The sequence below is a fragment of the Salvia miltiorrhiza genome, chromosome 7 (assembly GCF_028751815.1).
Source record: "Salvia miltiorrhiza cultivar Shanhuang (shh) chromosome 7, IMPLAD_Smil_shh, whole genome shotgun sequence".
NCBI lineage: Eukaryota > Viridiplantae > Streptophyta > Magnoliopsida > Lamiales > Lamiaceae > Salvia > Salvia miltiorrhiza.
Window position 1 is genome coordinate 31,372,686 of NC_080393.1, and position 22,469 is coordinate 31,395,154.

At 34.2% G+C, this 22,469-nt stretch overlaps 3 protein-coding genes across 3 annotated transcripts; 1 reads left to right on the plus strand and 2 right to left on the minus strand.

Moving 5' to 3' along the window:
* The first annotated feature begins 1,413 nt into the window (after positions 1-1,413).
* Positions 1,414-2,795, plus strand: LOC130994089 (uncharacterized). The gene is made up of 2 exons (XM_057919124.1): positions 1,414-1,422; positions 2,307-2,795. The coding sequence occupies exons 1-2, from the start codon at positions 1,414-1,416 to the stop codon at positions 2,793-2,795; spliced, it is 498 nt and encodes a 165-aa protein (XP_057775107.1).
* A 1,245-nt stretch (positions 2,796-4,040) lies between these two features.
* LOC130994090 (uncharacterized) lies at positions 4,041-4,865 on the minus strand. Its single transcript, XM_057919125.1, has one exon. It carries the CDS (start codon positions 4,863-4,865, stop codon positions 4,041-4,043), a length of 825 nt encoding a protein of 274 aa, XP_057775108.1.
* A 12,862-nt stretch (positions 4,866-17,727) lies between these two features.
* LOC130995977 (uncharacterized) lies at positions 17,728-21,724 on the minus strand. Its single transcript, XM_057921510.1, has 7 exons — positions 21,523-21,724; positions 20,531-20,803; positions 20,340-20,395; positions 20,155-20,233; positions 19,932-20,070; positions 19,016-19,129; positions 17,728-18,154 (listed from the first exon to the last, which is right to left on the minus strand). Exons 2-7 carry the CDS (start codon positions 20,698-20,700, stop codon positions 17,963-17,965), a joined length of 750 nt encoding a protein of 249 aa, XP_057777493.1. The 5' UTR covers positions 20,701-20,803; positions 21,523-21,724; the 3' UTR covers positions 17,728-17,962.
* Positions 21,725-22,469: the final 745 nt, after the last annotated feature.

The following is a 22,469-nucleotide window of genomic DNA, read 5'->3' on the forward strand; positions in this document are numbered from 1 at the left end:
AACTTGCAATTCATATATATAAACTCAGGTTGCTCCCATTTGAATCTATAACCCAATAATTATGTCCTTTTAACTTGTCCAAAGGTTTTTAGTAATCAATTAAATGCAAAATTGAAATCAATTAAAAATATAGTAATCTACATGCAAAAATGTTTTTAGTAGAATCATAATTTAGTTCAAGTTTGATAATCTATATATGGACTATTATCCCTATATATGATTACTCGCACCATGCATTGTGCAATCGATCTGTAGATATATACTATATGCTTTAACCTATTTGAGTGTGACTAAATTAATTACTAAGTAGTATATAGTTTATCTGCAGGTTAATTTGATTTAATTTTTATCTTGAGTGTGTGTGTGTGTGTGTTGATTTTATTGTAGTGGATTAATGCTCAACTAAACTCGTCAACACCACAATTTAGTTCTTTGTCTACCGAAGAAGTTGGGCGCTTTTAGTGCAGCAGTGTTTGGACCGTACATAATAGCTATTTAGTTAAAGAGTGATTTATAAACGGCACATCATATCATTATTGAGAAATTATATATGCTACCTAGCTAAGCATATAATATATTGCCCACCCTTTTTAATATTTTGGGCACACGTGCAACCACATTCTTTATTACAACCCTTTATTACTTACCCATTTCTGTAACGACTAACCATATCAAGTAGGAGATTACTATATTATTATTAGCTTCAATGTTGTCTGCTAGCTACTCTCTTTACTATCATTTCATCTCCTTAAACCATTTCATTCTTCTAATTAATTTCTTCAAAAAGGGAATATAATATACTAACTCAAATTATGAAGGAAAAACTAGCTACCCTCACTATACTTTACATTTGAAATTAATTCTGTATCCTCATGCACCTAGATATTATGATGATTGAACATATATATTTTATTATGAGCCCACATTAGTTAATCAACATCAAAGAAATTGATTTGGATACAGGAGGACGTACGAAATATATACTAATAAAAACATTTCCCCCATAACTAGTTAAGAATCACTTTGGACGTCCATTGTTCTTTGCATGAATATGTTGTCAATAAAGAAACAATATATAAATATATATGGTTGGATTTCGATAATAACGTGTCCTTAGATAGTACTATAGTACCAAAATTTGAACCACACATTTTATACGTGTAGCGCGCTAAAAACGCAACATGTGGCTGAGGGCATCCAAGGCCTTCCAATGCAATACATGCAAGGGTAAAATGGGGATAAAAAAGTGGCAAGAAATGTCAAATCTGTCGAAAAATACAATGCATTTTTTGTAACTATTGGCTCACAATTTTTAGGGACGGAGGGAGTACAATTTTAAAGACATGGTCAGCGGCTAGTGTCGCCGGCTGGTGATTTTCCAGCGGCTAACCACTTTTTCATGTACTAGCAGAGATGACGTGCGTTCGCACGTAAAAATGAATTATTTTAATGAATAAATTGTTATGCGTGTAAATTATATTTTATTTTTATTTCATTTTATAGAAATATTTATCACTTTAATGTATTTTTTGAACCAATTATTGATTAATATTTTAAAAGTATAATGTTAACAAATAATATTAAAATATAATTTCATATGAAAAAAATTTAAATTGGCTTGAAAAGGTGATTAGCTGCTGAAATTCATTAGTTGGCGATAGCCGCTGACCATGTGATCGGCGGCATTAGCCGCCGGCTAATGATTTTTGGCAGCTAATTATTTTTTTGTATTTATAACACGTAAATATGAGTTTTTTAGTTTGTGTATTCTCATTCCGGAACACCTCATTAAGTTTGATTTCTTTCTACAAATTGATGTGAAATGTAATGTTCATTTAATACGCATCTACCTACATTATTTCATGTGCAGTCAAATGCATGCATAAAGTGAAATCTTATTAAAATGCGATTATATATAAAAGAGAATAAAGGAAAAAAGGGTTAAGTATCAAATAAGCCCCTAACGTGGAGCCTCTTATTACGTCAAACACCCTATGGCAAGGGGTGTGTCAACTAAGCCCCTAAACTACTTATTTTCAGACAATTAAGCCATTAGCCCTATCACGTACTTAACTCCGTTCGTTTGTTTTGTATTTTTTTTTGTTTTTTCGGTGGGCCCCACCATTTAACCCAATCATCTCCTTCGCCGCGGTCGTTTCTCCGCCGCCGCCCCATTCGAGAGCTACGTAATCGACGCTCACAGAATCCTCGCTGATGCATTGGATTCCGAAACCAAACAGACCCAATTGATCCTTTTAATTTATGTATAATCATCCTTTTTTTTCTATCTAATTGATGGTGTGCAGAGGCCAGCAGCCCTAGCTGATTTCCCTTTCAAATTGCAACACACTCCCAGTGATCGCGAGCGCGTCACGCTGACGAGGGAACTCGACGGAGAGGAAATTAAGGTCACGCTACTCGGCAACAACCAAAATCAGAATGACTGCTCCGATTCCGACGAGGAATCTCCCGCGAGATCTGCAATCGATCTGATAATTGAAATCTCCAAACCAAATGGAAAATCAATGAAATTTTTCGCCGCTGCTTTTGCTCATAAAATTAAGATCCAGAGATTAATAATGAGATCCACGAGCCCAAGCTTCAACAGCCAAATCGCCGCAGAGAAGAGCGGAGACGACAACGAAGAAGACGAAGATTTTGAATTCTCACTGGTGCACAAGGATTTCAAGGAGTTTTCAGCCGAGGATTTCGTCTACGACGGCAAGCTCGGCCCGATCTTTCCGGTGTTCAACCTCAATCTCCTGTTGCGCGACGGCGGCGGTGGAGACGATTAGTGCGATGAGTCAGCTCCTCCTCGAAGATCGCATCGACGACGACAATGATAACCCGCCGTCGGAAGCCGACGAGCTCGAGAGCGTTCCGACTGGCACGTACTTCATCTGGCGGCCGAAGGCGTCGGATCTCCCGTCGCCGAGCCGGTGTAAGAAGCTGAAGAAAATTATTAAGAATTGGTGGGGCCCACCGAAAAAAATTAAAAATAAATAAAAAATTAAAAAAATAGACGGAGTTAAATGTCCGTTAGGGCGAATGGCTTAGTTGTCCGAAATTAAGTAGTTTAGGGGCTTAATTGACACACCCCTTGCCATAAGGTGTTAAGACGTAATAAAGGGCTTCACGTTAGGGGCTTATTTGATACTTAACCCAAGAAAAAAAAAACCCTTAAAGAAAACCCTTGAAAGCACAAGAAAAGCAGACTAAGGGTCGAGCCTCGTTAAAACCTTATTACTGAAAACTCCGTGGGAAAAACCGCAATAAGGAAAAAGAGTGCTCGTCTAAGGAAGAAACAAAGCGAGACAAAAATGGTGTGCAAGCGGGATGGACTATTTTCGGGACTCCGACCTAACCATCGCCCCCAAACAATCCCGGCTTTCACTAACCATAAACCAAACAACAAGAGAGAAGTAAACAAAAGAACATAAAACAAGAAGCGCGACAGAAAAACCACGACAACAAGATGAAAAGGGAAACCCCCAGCTAAAAGAACCCACAACCGGCAAATAAACCACCGGTTGCAAGAAACACGTCCAACGCCGCAGGAAACCCACGACCAAGGACGGAGCGCCACTCGATTCACGACCACATCAGCGGAGATCCACCAAACACTCTCGACGCTAGCATAAATGCCGCAGAGCAGCCATAAGGACCCGACTCCACAGACCCCAACCCTGAGCGCACCCATGAGTTGGAAAAAGGTATGGAGAACGTCTCACATCCAACAACAAAACACCCAACCAGACCACCAAAAAGCTCTAAGAAAAAATGTCCAATGCCTCGAGATCACAACGACAAACAGACAAGACTCATCTCGAACCGATAAGCTCCCACAACAACCCTCAACACCGGCAGACAAGAGAATCTACCGCAGAGCAAACCAAGGAATCCGACACCCCAAACCCCAACCTCGAGCGAACCCAAGGGTTGAGAAAGGGTTTGGAGAACGTCCCAAAACAAACACCAATGCAAGACAAAAAAAAAACGACGGAACCAAGGTCATCGAAGAAAAACCAAACACCATCACATCAATACTTAATCCGAATAATGCTATACGTGGACATATCAAGGGCCACCGCATGTTTAATCTCATCCAAAGCATAAGGCCACCAGCCTTCAGAACAATCCCGATTCACCATCAAATCTGCCACATTATTGCCCTCACGATAAATATGAGAGACCTGGAGCCGTAAATCCTGAAGCAGCCTCAGAGTCCACTTCCAAGAAGCCAGAAAACGCCAAGGAATGTCAAGAGAATGAGAGTTCAGAAGCCGAACAACATAAGCCAAATCCGCCTCAAGCCAAAGATGCCGCCAATCTTTATGGTGAGCAATAGTAATAACATAGATCACCGCCAAGAGCTCCGTTTCAAAAGCAAAGCCAAGGCCCCGTTTGAAGTGAAAACAACCACGGACCCAACCTCTATGATCCCGATAAACCCTTCCTGCAGCAATGCTGCCAGGAGCACCCAAGGCCGATCCATCAGTATTCACTTTCATCCAAGGTCCCACCGGCGGCCACCAATGAACCTCAATCATGGAAGGTGGGGGAGCCGCACGAGTCTCAACCCCAATTCGCCGCAGAATCAGATAATCAAACCAAGAATTATTGGTCGTGCCAAGCTTAGCAAAATTCGAATCGACCTCCTTGAAAACCACCTTGAGAAAGCTAGAAATAGTGCGCTGATGATATACCACCTCATTAAAAGTTGCTTGATTGCAATAGTCCCAAATTTTCCACAAAAGACTGATATTCAATTTCAATCCAAATTTTATGCCACAAAATGAAATCTTATGCCACAAAAGACTGGCATAAAGTGAAATCTTATGCCACAACAATCCAAATTTTATCATATTCACTTTCACTCATATTTTATGTCAATATGTACATCTTTTACTATCAAAATAAAAATAACTAAAAATAAATTACACTATCTAAGAATCGATTTGTTAAATTAAAACATCATTATAAAGTCCCAAATTAAATTATCTACCCAAAAATGTGATTGACCACCGATACATAGGGCCAAACTGGAATTAACTGTCGAAAAGTATGGTTTAAATAAATGTAAGCGGTTAATTTCATTTTGGCTCTATGTATAGGCAACTGATCACTTTTTTGGGTAGGGTATTTAATTTGAGAGCAAAATATATAATGTTTTAATATGTTTTAGTTTAACAAATAGATCATGCATTTTTTAGAATTTCACGAATACATCAGTGTTTAAATGTTTAAATTTGCTTCACCATTTAATTGGTGAATGTAACGTGTACTCATAATAATTCACTCATTTCAAATTTTGTACATTTTTTAACTAATAATTGTACACTTTTCTTACACAAATATATTTGTGTGAGAAAAGTGTAAAAAATTTTACAAAAAATCATGCAAACCTATCACTGTCCAATGATAGAAATGGTACTTCACATTAATTTGGGTAGATTCATCATGTTTATTACCAAGGTGAGTATTTTTCATATACTCCCCCTGTCCCAACGAAGTTGAGTCATATTCTTTTTTGGGTCATCCCAACTTCGTGGGACGTTTCCGTTTTTTAGCAATAAATAGACAATTTAAAGCCCTAATTAAGAAAACCAATTACTCCCCTTATATTTTTCAATCACCCCAGTTAATACTCATCCACATTCCATTTCACTTTTTCACATCCTTTTTCTTTCTCAACTTCTCTAATACCCATACCCATTCGTCGTAGCAGCTGTCGCCAAGGAAGGAGACGGCGATGGCAATTCACATGAGAAGAAGTAGTAGACTGCAACAGCGATGGTGGTCGCGCCGTTGGGGATGAGATGGCGTTGTTGTCCAGTCGAAGTAAGAGAGTGCGAGAGTGAGCAAGAGGGAGGTAAGAGGTGTGCTGTGGGTAGAGAGAGTGGGAAAGTAGAGAGTGAATCGAGGAATTTTGGAGGTTTTTTTTTTTTGAATTTTTTGGATTTGGGGGTTTGAATCTTTTGAGGGTTTTGAATCTTTTTTGGATTTGGGGGTTTTGATTGTTGAAATATAAAAATAAACTTGATTTTTTAAGTGAAGATATTTGTATTAGAAATATCTAGAATACAAGAGAAAACACTAAGAAAAAAAAATAGAATTGTGCACATATTGGAGTGTAGGAATAGTCTAGATTAAGAACTATCTAGAATAAATTAGCCTTAATTAACTTAAGTCGGTTAAGTAGACTAACCGACTCTACACCACTATATATACATGTAAAATGTACTCTTGAACAAGTGAAGAAAAGTAAATAAGTAAATTTGCTCTCATAAGCTTTTTCTCCTACATATACACACGCACACACACGTCCACATATTTATTAATCTCTCCCATTATTCTTTTTATATTCCAACAAAGTGGTATCAAGAGCTACAAGTTCCTATCTGTGGAATGGCCAACCTACAGTCGTTTCAAGTCCCTGTGCTCAATAAGAGCAACTTCGACAATTGGAGCATCAAGATGAAGGCATTTTTGGGAGCCCACGACGTTTCGGAGATCGTGGAGAACACTACGAGGAGCCGGTAGATGAGGCTACACTATCCCAACAATAAAGGGATAGACTAAGAAATGCAAGAAAGCTCTCTGTCTCATTTATCAAGCGCTAGGGGACGACGATTTCGAGAAAATCTCGAGCGCGAGCACCGCCAAAGAAGCGTGGGAGAAGCTCCAAATCTCATGCAAAGGAGCGGAGCAAGTAAAGAAAGTATGTCTCCAAACTCTAAGAGGAGAGTTTGAGTCTTTGCATATGAAAGAGTCTGAATCGGTTTCAGATTATTTTTCAAGAGTTTTGGCGGTGTCAAATCAAATGAAAAGAAATGGTGAAAAATTGGAGGATGTTAGAATTATGGAGAAAATATTGCGCTCACTAACTCCAAGATTTGAGCATATAGTAATATCAATTGAAGAAACTAAAAATTTGGAGGAGATGACGATCGATCTCTTGTTGGGGTCGTTGCAAGCATTTGAGGAGAAACAAAAGAAGAAGCAAGAGATTTCAGAGCAACTTTTTAAAATGCAAGTAAGCTCAAAAGATAAAGAAGAAGGTTCGAGCAATGGCCGTGGACAATTCTGAAGAGGACGTGGTCAAGGTCAAGATCGAGGCAGAGGCCATGGACGTGGATGTGGTCGAGGACGAGGAGGTTTCATCAATAACAATGAAAGAAACGAGTATACAAATAGTCGAGGGAGGAGCAACCCGCAGTCGAGGTACGATAAATCTTCAGTAAAATGTTACAATTGTCATAAATTTGGGCACTATGCTTCCTAGTGCAGAGATGCGAAATCAAAAGTTGATGAGAAAGCTAATTATGCCGAGAACACGAGCCAAGCAAATGGCAGTGTGCTTCTGGCATACAAAGGAGAAGCTGAAAATCAAGGTGACACATGGTACCTTGACACCGGTGCAATCAACCACATGTCTGGAAAAAGAAGCATGTTTGTTGAGCTTGATGAATCGGTAAGTGCCAATGTCTCCTTTGGCGATGAATATAAAATTCCAGTTAAAAGAAATGGGAAAATTTTAATTCGCTAGAAGAATGAAAATCATGAATTTATTTCCAATATTTATTATGTGCCCAATATGAAAAATAATATCTTGAATTTGGGACAACTCTTAGAGAAAGGTTATGATATTCACATGAAAGATTATAACCTTTCAATAAGAGATGACAAAAATAATCTTATTGCTAAGGTGCCAATGTCTAAAAATATAATGTTCTTATTGCATATTTGAAATGATGTGGCAAAATGTCTGAAAGCATGTTACCAAGATAAGTCTTGGTTATGGAACCTTCGGTTTGGGCACTTGAACTTTGGTATATTGGAGTTGCTGTCAAAGAAGGAAATGGTGAGAGGTCTACCATCCATCAAGCATCCCGATCAACTCTGCGAAGGTTTTCTACTCGGGAGGCAGTTTAGAAAGCCATTCCCAAATTAATCAAGCTCAAGAGCTCAAAAGCCACTGAAATTGATTCATGTTGACGTGTGTGGGCCAATAAATCCAAGCTCCCTAAGTAAAAATAATTATTTTCTGCGTTCATTGACGATTTTTCTAGAAAAACGTGGGTATATTTCTTGAAGCAGAAGTCAGAAGTATTTGATTCATTCAAGAAATTCAAAGCTGCCGTAGAGAATGAGAGCAGACAACAAATCAAGGCCCTGAGGTCCGATCGAGGTGGATAGTTCACATCCAAGGAGTTTCTAGAATTTTATGAAGCAAATGGAATTCGAAGACCCATGACAGTTCCGAGATCCCCTCAACAGAACGGATTGACAGATATAAAAAATAGAATAATCATGGAGATGGCAAGGAGCATGCTAAAGATGGAGAATCTGCCTAAGGAGTTCTGGGTAGAAGCAGTGGCATGCGCGGTGTATTTGTCCAACCGATCTCCAACAAGAAGCGTTTGGGGAAAGACTCCACAAGAAGCCTGGAGCGGGAGGAAGCCAAGAATTTCCCACCTAAAGGTATTTGGGAGCAAAGCCTACGACCCTACGTGCATGTACCAGATGAGACAAGAAAGAAGCTCGATGACAAAAGTGAAGCATTCATCTTTATCGGGTATGACTCGAACTCAAAATGCTATATAATCCAAATACCAAGAAAATAGTGAAAAGCCGAGACGTGGAGTTCAACGAAGAAGAAGTCTTGGATTTCAGCTCCAGCAGTGACTTCACTTTCGTACCACAATTTGAAGAACAAAGGGCAGTCGAGCAAGTTGGAGAAGTCCAACAAGAACCAGTGACTCCACCAGTTTTACCTGTACCAGTTACTGATGACTCGCTACCATCTTTCTTAAATGAAAAAGCCACGCCACGAGCAAGGAGTTTGGGCAAGATATATGAGGATACTGAAAGATTAGAAGATCTTATCTTATTCTGTTTATTTGCTGATTGTGAACTTGTTTGCTTTGATGAAGCAGCAAATAGTGAAAATTAGCGAGTCGCGATGGATGAAGAAATCCAAGCTATAAAGAAGAATGATATGTGGGAGCTCATGACACTACCGGAAGGGTGCAAGGCCATTGGAGTCAAGTGGGTGTATAAGGTTAAAAAGAATTCCAAAGGTGAAGTTGAAAGATATAAAGCAAGGCTAGTTGCGAAAGGATATAGCCAAAGAGCCGAAATCAATTATTATGAGGTATTTGCTCCAGTCGCTAGCCTTGAAACTGTTCGACTGATAATTTCTCTTGCAGTCCAAAATAGATGAAAAAATTATCAATGGATGTCAAGTCAGTCTTCTTGAATGGATATATAGACAAAGAAGTATATATCAAGCAGCCAATGGGCTACGAGGTGAAATGGCAAGAAGATAAAGTCTTGAAGTTAAAGAAGGCTCTATACGGACTAAAGCAAGCACCAAGGGCATGGAATAGCAGGATCGATAAGTACTTGGAGGAGAATGGTTTCATCAAATGCCCACACGAGCATGCCCTCTATGTTAAAATTAATGGAGAAGATATCCTAATCGTGTGCTTGTATGTAGATGATTTGATCTTCACAGGAAATAATCCAAAGATGATTGAGGAGTTCAAGAAGGCCATGACAAAGGAATTCGAGATGGCCGATATTGGGATGATGGCGTACTACCTCGGTGTGGAAGTCAAGCAGCTTAAAGATGTGATCTTCATCACACAAGAAGGTTATGCCAAGGAAATCCTCAAAAAGTTCAAGATGGAGGACTGCAAGGCAATCAACACTCCAGTGGAGCGTGGAAACAAATTATCCAAGAACGACGAAGGAGAAACAGTTGATCCGACATTATTCAAGAGCTTAGTTGGAAGTCTACGATATTTAACTTGCACAAGGCCAGACATACTTTATGCCAAAAGGCTCGTGAGTCGCTATATGGAAAATCCAACCTCCATCCACTTCAAGACAGCAAAGAGAATACTACGATATCTCAAAGGTACGATCAGCTATGGCCTATTTTATTCAAATGCTAACAATTATAGGCTTGTTGGCTATAATGATAGCGATTGGGTTGGAGATAACGATGAACGAAAGAGTACGAGTGGGTTCGTGTTCTTCATGGAAGACACCGCTTTCACCTGGATGTCGAAAAAGCAACCCATAGTCACGCTGTCAACATGTGAAACTGAATATGTGACTGCCACATCTAGTGTTTGCCATGCAGTTTGGCTACGAGGTTTATTGGAAGAGCTCGGGTGGCCACAAAAGGAGCCCACAACTATCTACGCGGATAACAAGTCGGCAATCGCGCTATCAAAAAATTCAGTATTTCATAATCGAAGCAAGCACATAGACACCCGCTTCCACTGCATCAGACAATGCATTGCAAAGAAGGAGGTTCAAGTGGAATACGTGAAATCACAGGATCAAATCGCCGACATCTTCATCAAGCCGCTCAAATATGAAGACTTTATCAAGTTCAGAAGTTTGTTGGGAATGACAAATCAAGTTTAAGGGGGAGTGTTGAAATATAAAAATAAACTTGATTTTTTAAGTGAAGATATTTGTATTAGAAATATCTATAATATAAGAGAAAACACTAAGAAAAAAAAAATAGAATTGTGCACATGTTGGAGTGTAGGAATAGTCTAGATTAAGAACTATCTAGAATAAACTAGCCTTAATTAACTTAAGGCGGTTAAGTAGACTAACCGACTCTACACCACTATATATACATGTAAAATGTACTCTTGAACAAGTGAAGAAAAGTAAATAAGTAAATTTGCTCTCATAAGCTTTTTCTCCTATATATACACACGCACACACACGTCCACATAAACTCGAGAAAGTAGCCAAAATTTAAAGAAATTCATTCCTCCAATATTTATTAATCTCTCCCATTATTCTTTTTATATTCCAACATTGATTTGGGGGTTTGGATTTGGGCATTATGAATCAAGAGCAGAGAGCCGACCTACGACGTCGACGACGGTTGCACACTGTCATTGGTTGTCGAAGCACTAACGTTCAAGCTCACTGATGGAACACAAAAGTTTGAAAGATGAGCTAACTCCTTGCCATTGCGCACAACAACGTATCCCCCGTCACACAACGGGTCTGCTCACGTCGCCCGTTGCACCAGCGCCCAAGCCCGTACAGTGGGATGCGTTACAGAGAAACTGCAACGCCGACTCGAAGTCGAGATGCAGACAGCTGTAATTGGTTGGAGTTGTCCGGTGATGGATTTGTTCCGAACCATGTTCGAATATTGTTACCAACAAGTTGAAAAATTTAATCCCAATTCTAAACTATTTAATTCTAAATTTAATTTCAAAATCAGATTTCTAAAATCAAATTTAATTAAGCCATATTCAAAATTACTAATTATATAGATAATTACTTAATCACAAATTTATAAATATAATTATATAATTAAACAATAGCTCCTTAAATTCCTTGCAAAAAAGCCTTAATTTTAACGGACGGAACGAGTACAAGTTATCAATATGGGTATATCACCTTATTAAACACTTCTTTATATTACCTACGTATGTCAGTGACACAATTTCTTCCAAAAAAGAAAAATCTATCTATTATATAATAGGTTACATATTGAAGACCTCACATTCATCCTTAATCCTAGGTGGCATCTTGTCCATTCACTATTCTTTGTTATCTTAAATCATTTATCCCACATTGTAAACATATTAAATTTTAGCAATTCATTACCTAAATAAAAGGTCATTCGTCATTCTTACATTAGACATTCATATTCCCACATTGATATTATCTTAAATTTTATCATGGAAAAATTTGAATTACTATAAAATATAAATTTTTGTATCCACCAAGTGAGTTAAAATTGTATGTTTGTCACATAACTATGACTTCCATTATAATACATCCATAACATAAAATATGAGAAATAAAATTAAATTGCTGCAAAATATAAATTTAATAACTAAAAATGACACATTTAAAATATATATAATAATAAAATAATTACAAAAAATAGTAACGGTGAAATTATATCACAATGAAGTTCATAATTTTTTTTTATTTTTATTCCTAAAAAAATTTAGGTCCCACGTCAAACTTTTAGTAGACATAATCATTTAAATAACTTAAACAAAAGAACAATAAAATTCAACTTCCATTTCACAAGAAAATATATTTGTCTGAGATATTGTAGTTTTTATAAATTCTAGACAAAACAACAAAAGAATTGAAAAAAAAATAGAATAGAAAATTTTATTTAAACTTTTTAGCATATGCATTCAAGAGTTTGTAGTATCATGTCAGATGATATTTCTATTTGAATTTATCATCATTTTTAATCCTTTATTACTTATACATTTGTATTAAATTTTTGTTTTGTATTGTTCGAATTTGGGTAGAGATGAATAATCAATTAAGGTAGAAGATTATATTTGATTATCTAGATATTTTATATGTTTAAATAAGATTGAGTAATGGTGAGTATTACTATAAATTGGTCCGAAATCAATGTATAGTAAAATATTTTTTTTTGTTTTCAAATGACTACAGGTACGGATTTATAATTTTGGTATGAATTTCATCAATTGTACAATATCCAATATAAAATTTAAATTTGATTTTTTATATTTTGTTAGTCATATTATTTACTATTCCATCTATCTATCTATTATATATAGAGCTACATATTGGAAAGCTCTCCACTATTCTATATCTTATATGGCACTCTGACAATTTAGTATTTGTTTCTCTCAATTTTACATATACTATATGACATTTTTACATTTTTTCCATCTATCCCACATAGAATTTATACCAAACTTCATCAATTCATAACCTAAATAAAAAGGTTCAATCTCCCATGAATACATTAGCTCTTCTATCTATCCTGCATTGATTTTCTATTAAATTTAATCATGGAAAAATATAGATAAAGAAATATTTATAATATGTATTTCAAATAATAGTTTTCCACATTTTTTTAGTTACAATAGTTTTTCACATTAAATTTATATTAAACTTCATAATTCGAAGTCTAAAATATTATAATTAGATTTCAATATTTGCAAACCTAAATAAAAGTATAGATGTTTTTGAAATAAATAGGTTCTTCATTTGAATTTGGTCATATAAAATACATAAACTAATACTTCAATGTATTTTAAATAAATAAGTTATTCAATTTAATTTGATCATATAAAATAAAGAAAATGATACTAAGATATATATATATATATATATATATATATATATATATATATATATATATATATATATATATATATATATTAGGGGTGGGCTACCGTGAGAGCACATCTTAAAATAAGAAATAAGAGCAATTTTTAATGTATGAATTTTATGTAGAACACGTATGAATTCACTGTATAAAGGTATGAATTGTGAAAAATAAATTTTTGCTATATCTGGGATTCGAACTCAGGACCATAAATCATTCCAACAGAATTACGAATCAACCGTAAACCTTGATGATTTAAGGGCTGAAAATGATTCTTATTTTATATCTTAAGAAATGCTCTTATATGTGTGTGTGTGTGTGTGAAATAAATAAAATTTTTAATTTAATTTTTCATGTAAAATAATTTGAAATAAATCTTCATTCCCACATTAATCTCATAATGATATATCTAAATAAAAGGCTTAATCTTCATTCATATATTAGCTTATCATCGTTCCCACATTGATATTTTATCATTCCGCATTGATCTTTATTGAACTTCACCATGAAAAAAAAACGTAAATAAAAAGATACTTTTGAGATGCATTTAAAATAAATAGATTCTTCAATTTAATTTGATCATGAAAAATAATTTCAAATAAATTATCATTCTTGAATTGATCTAACACATTCTCATATATATTGAATCTATGTTAAATCTCACCATTCAAAATTTAAATAAAATGATTATTAAACTTTACCCTTTAAAAATCTAAATAAAAAGTGTCTCAAAAAAATCTAAATAAAAAGATACTTAACTTTGAAAAAATAATAAAAATATATTTAAATATATTTGAAATAAATAGGTTCTTATTGTTTGAAATTTTATCGAGATTATTAACCAATTATTGTTTGATGTTTTATTTGTTTATATACATATTTTATAAATTTAAACAAATTCGAGAAATCAATTGATATTATTATATGGGTTTAGGACGAGAATAAGTTTGAAATCATCACATATCTAATAGGAAAATTGTAACACCCCAATTTTCATAAACTTTTCAATATAAAATCTTTGAAAACTAATATATAAAAATAAAATTTCTTGAATTATAAAAGTTTAAACCAATTTAAAATCAACTTGTCAAAACTAAAGTACTAACATGAAATAAAAAAAATAAATAAAACGATAAACTAAAACTTAACAAATCCTACAAAAATGTTCAATGTAAAATCCTTATCACTAGTCATTCTCCACTTCCATGACCACCTCGACTCCAGAACTGCAAAACTGAAAAGATAAGGGGGTGAGCATATTGAAAATATACTCAGTGAGAAACCATGCAAATATTCACGTACACATAAACATGCAAATAATTCACATTGTCATACACATATTCTGAATTCTGAGTGTTTCTGAATTTATGATCATGTATTTGAACATGATATTCTGAATTTCTGATCATGTACTTGAACATGATATTCTGCATTTCTGATCATGTACTTGAACATGATATTCTGCGTTTCTGATCATGTACTTGAACATGATATTCTGCGTTTCTGATAATGTACTTGAACATATGATATTCTGCGTTTCTGATCATGTACTTGAACATGATATTCTGAACATGTATTTCTACATGGCTGAGCAAGTATAATCAACCATGAACTAAAAGCATATTCAAACATACGTGAATATAACAACAAGCATATAATCCCTCACCTTAAAGTCGAAGGCAATTAACTAAAATCCGGAATGAAGGTCTTAATAGCGCCGCACCAGAAGAATTCGTCAAAATCGCAGCTGAACAGACCAGTCAGCTTCAAGCCTTCGTTTGAAGCCTCAAACGTCCTCAAATCATATTTTGCCCAGAATACGACTTCTTCGTCTTCGAGAGAGTTTTCCGTGGCCGCCTGTTTCACTTGAATCGGAATTCTGTGGAGAAAGTTATGGTCGTTCTCCCGAAACTGCCAGAACTTGATTTCCTGCGAAAATCTGACTCCAGCTCAGATCTTCTGCCTACACGTTTCTGGCCCTCTCTGCTCTCTCTAAAACCCTAATTAATTAGTGTGTCCGTCTGTTTTTGGGTTTGAAAAAAGATCCCATATTTATACTAGTTTTTAAAGAGTTCTAGTTCTAATAGGAAACAAAAATTAATACTAATAATAATAATAATAGTCTAGATAAAATTAATGGTGCATATCTATATGTATCATGTAATTATTTAAAAAAATAAGCTATACAAGAAAATACTATTAATTAGACTTATAAAATAAATCTAAATTATCGGGGTGTTACAAAAATGGAATACTCCTATGTGGCATCATCATATTTTTGCATTTTTATTTATCCTAATTCTCCAAACATTTTCATATTTATTCATTCTTATTTATCTAAATCTTCTCATCCCACATTGATTTTTGAAGAGATTTCACCAAAATAAAATCTACTATATAAAAAGATGCTCTTACTCTCCAAACCAAAAATCCACATTTAATTGGTGGAATGATTGAGATTAATACAATTTGAATTGCCTTGTCAATAAAAATTGATCAAATTTATTTAGTTAAATAAAAAATTATTTAATTTTATTTTTAAAAATAATACTTGTGATTAAATAAATTATATTTCTTCATTTTAATTTGGTCATAAAATAAGATACAAATTGCATATATATTTTTTTCTTTTTTTGGATTACACATTGATTTTTTTTTTAAATGAAAATTTACCAATTGAAATACTAAATAAATAGATATGATATAATTTGAATATACATCAATTTTCTCAATCCTTAGACGAGATGATTCTCAGAACTTAGTTATGATCTTTCAAACTTCAAACAAGATGATGCTCACGATCCTGTTTTATTATTTCAAACTCCATACGAAATGATACTTTGTCAGTTATGGTATTTTAAGCTCTAAATAAGATGATGCACAAAAGACTGTTATGGTTTTTCAAGCTCCATACAAGATGATGTTTAGAAGTTAGTTATTATCTCACAAGCTTCAGATTGTATAATCTCACAAGTCAGCCATGGTCTTTCAAGCTGCTAATGAAAATGATGTTTAGAAGTGAATTATGATATTTAAAGCATCAGAGATGTTCAAACGATTGACGCATTAAGTCGGGTATAGTATTTTAGGGTACAAACGAGATAATGCTCAAAAGTTTGACGTTCAAAAGTCAGATATCGTGTTTCGAGTTCTTGATTGATCTTACAGACTTGAGATGAGATGATGCTTAGATGACAAATGAAATCTTAAATTAATTCTTATCCGTCAATATAGAAAAATTGTACAAAATTTAAATAAAAGAGTATTTTTATTATTCTAACAAAAAGTTAATATTTAATTGAAAAATATAATTGAGATTAGTAGAATATAAACTCTATTACATCAAGTTAAACTAATTAAAATATAATTATATTATATAAAAATAATATAAATAATTTAAATCATAATTTAAAATCTGGTCGAATTTTGACGGGTTATAAACTAGTTAAATAAATTGCGATTACATATCCCAGAATTCATATAAACAGACCATATTATCCATATCGTGTACGGACTGGAGCAAGCTGACATTACGTGGTAATTTTGTGGGCTAGTGTTTTTATAGGTTATAGCATTTATAGATTGTGAAATAGTAATAAATTGATCTCACCTTCTAGCCACTGGAAATTTAAAGCTATCTTAACTACGATCCATGTTTATATCAATGAAATGTATTGTTCACCTCACACACTTCAGTTGGATTTGCCAATCTCAAACTACACCGACTCGTTTTAATTAAAATTCAACCAAACTGTTTATACCTGCACTAATCAATGCCCTATCTTTTATTTATAAATTATGCTGTTTAATGACCATTCACCACCGAAAAATTATGATGAGATTGAAAACAGAAACAGTTACATACCTCCAACTTCAAATATATATATATATAGAAATATCGGAATCAATTAATGTGTGTCCACTAAATGATGTAAACTGGAATATCCCGTGTTTATTATCTTAATTACACTTTTTAAACATTAATCTTTAGATACACTGTTTTGTCCTTGGATTAGTGAGTCATATTTGTTCTCCAATGCTGCATTTACTTTGATGGATGACATTTTCCATCATTTTCACATATTCACTATAATCAAATTTTTTTTGCAAACAGGGTGGAACATTTTCAAGGACAGCTCTTTTTCACTCATTTTCTCTCAAATGTCTAATATTTTCCAATGATAGCATTGTGAAAATATTTTTCAAACATTTTCTCATTTTTTCATATTTAGTAAACACATGATAAAAAAAAATAACAATAATAATAATATTTCTAATCTTTTCTTATTCATTATTTTTCAATAAATTTTTTACATCAAAGTAAACGCACCCTAATACATATAAGCATACGAGTCACGTCCCGGTCATGCTTTATTCCAACCTGATAATAGGAAAGAGAGAAGTAAAGAAAATGTAATTAACTTTAGTTGATGATTCTTGGACACGTCATTGACAACATTCAAGTGCATATACACATTCAATACTAGCTGTACATTGCATAGTGTGAAGATTTTATTAAGGATAGCTCAATAAACATCTACCATAGAGCCCATATAGCAATGTAATTGAATAAAGAATTGATTTTCATTTAATTTTCACCTTCCGAAATTGCGCACTTACTCTAAAGGCAGCAAAGTCTGCATAGTGTAGTACATACTGCTTGATGATGCAGTCAATAATGATACAGATAAATCCTTCTAGTATAGACAAATCCTTCCAACTATAGACAGGCTTCCAAGATGCATGTACAGAATGATTTTTCGGCAAATTCTGCGGATAAATTAGGACCCACCTGCGTACCTACTCCAAGAGTTTGTTGCAAGTGCCAACTCCAACTGCAGCAGCGAGATGCCAAGCAGCATGTAGATATTGGGTCTCAGGGAAATAGTCTTCACAAATAAAAAGTGCTCCACCTATAATTGACGACATTTTATGCACATTATGCGCCACCTTCAGGTCTGGATCTTCAACAGCTCGCTTCGCAAATGCAACCTAAATCAATAATCAGATTTCATAACTTTCAAAGATTGGGACTAAACTTCACTAGGGCACGGCCAGATACAGTTCAGATTTTCTATTAAAATGAAGTGGTCATTAACATTATCTCGTTATTATGTGTAGTTCATGATGCAGTTGGGAAATATGATAATTGGATGATGAAAGAGAGGATGGTCGTGCATATGTGTTGGAGCCTATCATTAACAATTATATCTTCTAAAAGGTTTTCAGGTGAAAGGTCCTCAAGATTATGCCCCTGAATTTACAAGCTTCAAAGCTCCAGACCTAGGTATAGAATGTGGACTCATTGATTGTCTTCAATGAAGTTGGCATAATTTGTCTTTTTTATTAAATAAAGTTAGATTAGTGCAATTTTTCCCGTGTCCACCACATATCCTAAATCTGGAAAACTTAAGATTTGGGATCGCATCCCCTCACCTGTGTCCGACACCCGCACCCACACCCGAGTCCGAGCAACATAGACCATCCCACACTAATCTCACAGGGAGGGAGAGAACATACAAGTTTTGAAGTTACACCTTTCAAACAACATTATGCAAGTCTAAGCCATTTTTGCTGAGACGGCGTGTAATTAGTGACTTAAAAAAATTAATAGCAAAAGAAACATACAAAAGGTGCATGTTAAATTTCCTACATATACTAATATTTTCCTTTATAATTTTGCTGTTACCATAATCTAATGGTGCTTTTTTGCTTCTGTAACGAAAATATTTTTCTTGCCCCTGAAAATTATAAGCAGCTATAGAATGGGTCATGAGTGCAGACAATACTATGATAATGAAAACATCTACAATCTTCATTTACTAAATACCAGTACACAAGGATGCAGGCTACCTCCATTAATCCTGTGTGAACTGTTGTCACCATCACAGGCTGTATTGGTAGAAACAGAGCAGATGTGGCCATCAACAACTTTGAGTTCTCATTCCTTAGTGCTCTTGTTAAACACTGAAAGGAATTATGTGCTTTAAGAAGGTGAGCTAAGAAATTAAACAGTAAGACAGAGAGTTCAACACTAAAAGAAGTTATCAAATATATCCTTTAATTCACAAGTGAACACATACATATATAATGCACAAATGTCTTTGCACGTGATCAGGATGTTTTCTGAGATAAAACTTATTTTAGTTTATGTTCTAGGCATTCTTTTATACTATCTTTTACATGTGACGTTTACCTTTCTTAAATTATGGCTTCTTGATTGATTTTGCTATCTAGAAACTATAGTTTTGAGTCTTCACAATCAGGTTGATTATTTCTTCTGCTAAAAGACTATAATAAAGCTTTAGTTAACTTTTTCCTGGTCTAACACCATAGTACACTAAATGGTATACAGTAATTTCATTGAAAGGACTCACCTTCCTTATTAGCAAACTATAGGTAACAGGAATTTGTTCTATGGCTGAGACAATTCAAACGAGCAGTGGTTTATATTATGAACTTGTCAACGTTTGGTATCAAATTAAATTTCTTGAATACAAAATTGTAACTGACAGAGAGTACTACAATTGAATTTCAAGCAGCTAATACACTCAAAATGTGTTAACCAAACAGAACTCTGTAACAACATAAAAATATCCATTCATCCTTAATTCCTGACAATTTTCACACCTAACAACATAACTTATTAATTTGGCAGAAACTAGACAAAAATTAGAGTTGCATTGGAAACTTTTTCTTCTAAGTATAGATCCGTAACTCAATAAATTTGGAGAAATGTAAACCCAAAGGTTTAAACATTAAGACTCACCACTGTTGACGTGGCAATCATTGTGTAGTCAGCCCATCTGAGATACTTCCTCCATCTCCCTCTTGAAGCATGATACAAACCTGATGCAACTCCTACTCCAATTAGGGAATTGGCGTATATTTTACAGTTAAGATTTTTCCTGCACAGACCGAAGAAACTGTTAAGCAATAACATAAATTTTTAACTTCTGCTGATTTATCAGTGATGGATATGACATTATCACCTTGGGGCCTGAATCCCAAGTGCAATAAATGGAAGTGATGTAAGCACATTGACAACTCTTTCAGCAAGGCTTCTATCACCTAAAAGGAGCCAAAAACTTGTTAGTTAAGAAACTGAAGGCCAAAAGGATGAAAATAAGTTGCTAGAACTTCGTCTATACAAAATATCATATTGTTCCTAAAGTACCATTAGTACAGCAATGCATGGGCCTTAGGAAAGACGGTCTTTCCTGCCAAAGTTTCCTGATAAACAATGTACCTAAGGTTAGCAACAGAATAAATTACAAGGAAATACTTAATTACTCATAGAAGTTTGCTATGAATTGGTGAGAAAGGAACAAGACTGACAACTAATGTCGAAAATGAATCTAGACTCACATAGGTACTGGCCGTTGGCTGTATCTAACGCTGGAAGTTCCACAAGCTGGCCTATTCAACTCACCATGTTGCTTTATCTCCTGAACTGTAAATGGTGAGTGAGGCAATAAGTGAACCCCATGCACTCCATTTAACGCCTTACTGGGCTTCAGTGAACCCTCGGGAGTCATTTTATATGGCAAATTTGGCAATCAGTCAACCGGAATTGGCTGATTGCCAAAGGTGACATATAGGCCTCAGTATGGAGTAGGAGGGGTTCACCAATGCTTGTCACTGCAATTTATTCAAGCAGAATAAAACCTTAGTCAATATATCAGAAATTCTACCAAAAAATACTCAAATATTAAAAGCGAAAGATGTGATACAAGAAGAACAACCAACCGAAACTTCAATCTGAACAGTAAAACATTTAACCCAACCAGCAGAGTTAAATTTACTGCATGTTACATTGTTACTATCTGGATAGCCAAGGGGTTTGTCTGGCTATACAGATAAAACCCATAAAAAAAGGAAACCCTAATTCTCTCTCCTTCTTCTCATATCCTACTTTGGTTAACACTTTTAATGATTTACAATCCAAAAAAAAAAAACCTTATCTTTTAGTGAATTTCCTAATAAACACGATCAAATAACAACAGTGCAGGTGACGAGAGTTCAATTATGCAAATAGATTCCGTCTCATTCTATGAAGTGATTGCTGTGTTCAGTAATCAAGTTAAATTAACAGATCAGAGCAACAATAATCCAGAAAAAGAAGCGGGAAAAAAAACTATAGAAACAGAACACATTGCGTCCGAAATTGTAACATGATGGCAGTAATCCAGCTATGAAATTCAGAACTAAATCACCGACAAATAAACATAAAAAAGCTTTCCAACCGCTGCATAAAAATCCGAGAAATTAACAAACATAATTCTACTGGAAAATGTAAACGAGACGCCGAGTTATCAACAACGGAAAAAAAAACTGTCATATGCAGGGCGAAAAATTACCGCGGGAATTGAGCTTTGGTGGAAACTTTAGCAGAAATATTGGGATTTATTGTCAAATTTATAAGGACTTGGTTGTAGGAAATTTCTAATTTGGGGACAACTATGGTCCAATCGATTTGGAGTTTTGGAGAGAGAGAGAGAATCTCTCTCAAGAATTGTTTTGTGCACGACAGCATATTCTCCTTACTCTCTCCAACTAGTTAGTTTCAACAAATGGTCAACGTTCCTTTATATATCAAGCTTTGTTAAAATACACACAGGCATAAAATAAAATTAAAGAATCAGAAAAAAAAAAAAGTAATTTCTTTTTGGTCGGAATTTCTTTTTTTTCACACCGCCACCATCTATACATATAATTTAAGGGTCGTGGCAAAAAAAATAAGCGAATTTTGAAAAAAATTGTAATTTTCACTTGAACTTTCAATTATGTCAAAATATAAATGAATTTATATTTTTATTGTAATTTTCATCTAAGTTTAACTTTCAATGAAACTAGTATGCCCATCCGTGCGATGCACGGAAAATATCAAAATTAAACGACATGCTTAAATAAATAAATAAATATTAAATAAATTTAAAAATATATACCACATATGTTTTAGAAATAAAAAATCCACATAAATTACTCAATAAAATCTCAAATTTTAAAACATATATTTTCAACTATGTATAAAATGTAATAATAATTATAGAAATAATTTTAAATCATTTTGATAAGGAAAATTAACATTACACATTATTATTATTATAGAGTATCATACGTCATAATAAATAAATAAATATTCTCATACACAAACATAAATAAAAAGTTGTAAAATTTTAACAAAAGAGAAAGAAAATAAAACATTTTAAAGTTATTCATAACTTATTCGTTTTAAATTTATTTTTGATGATTTTTATATCATATTAAATATTTTGTCATGGACTTAAATTTAAAATGCATATTA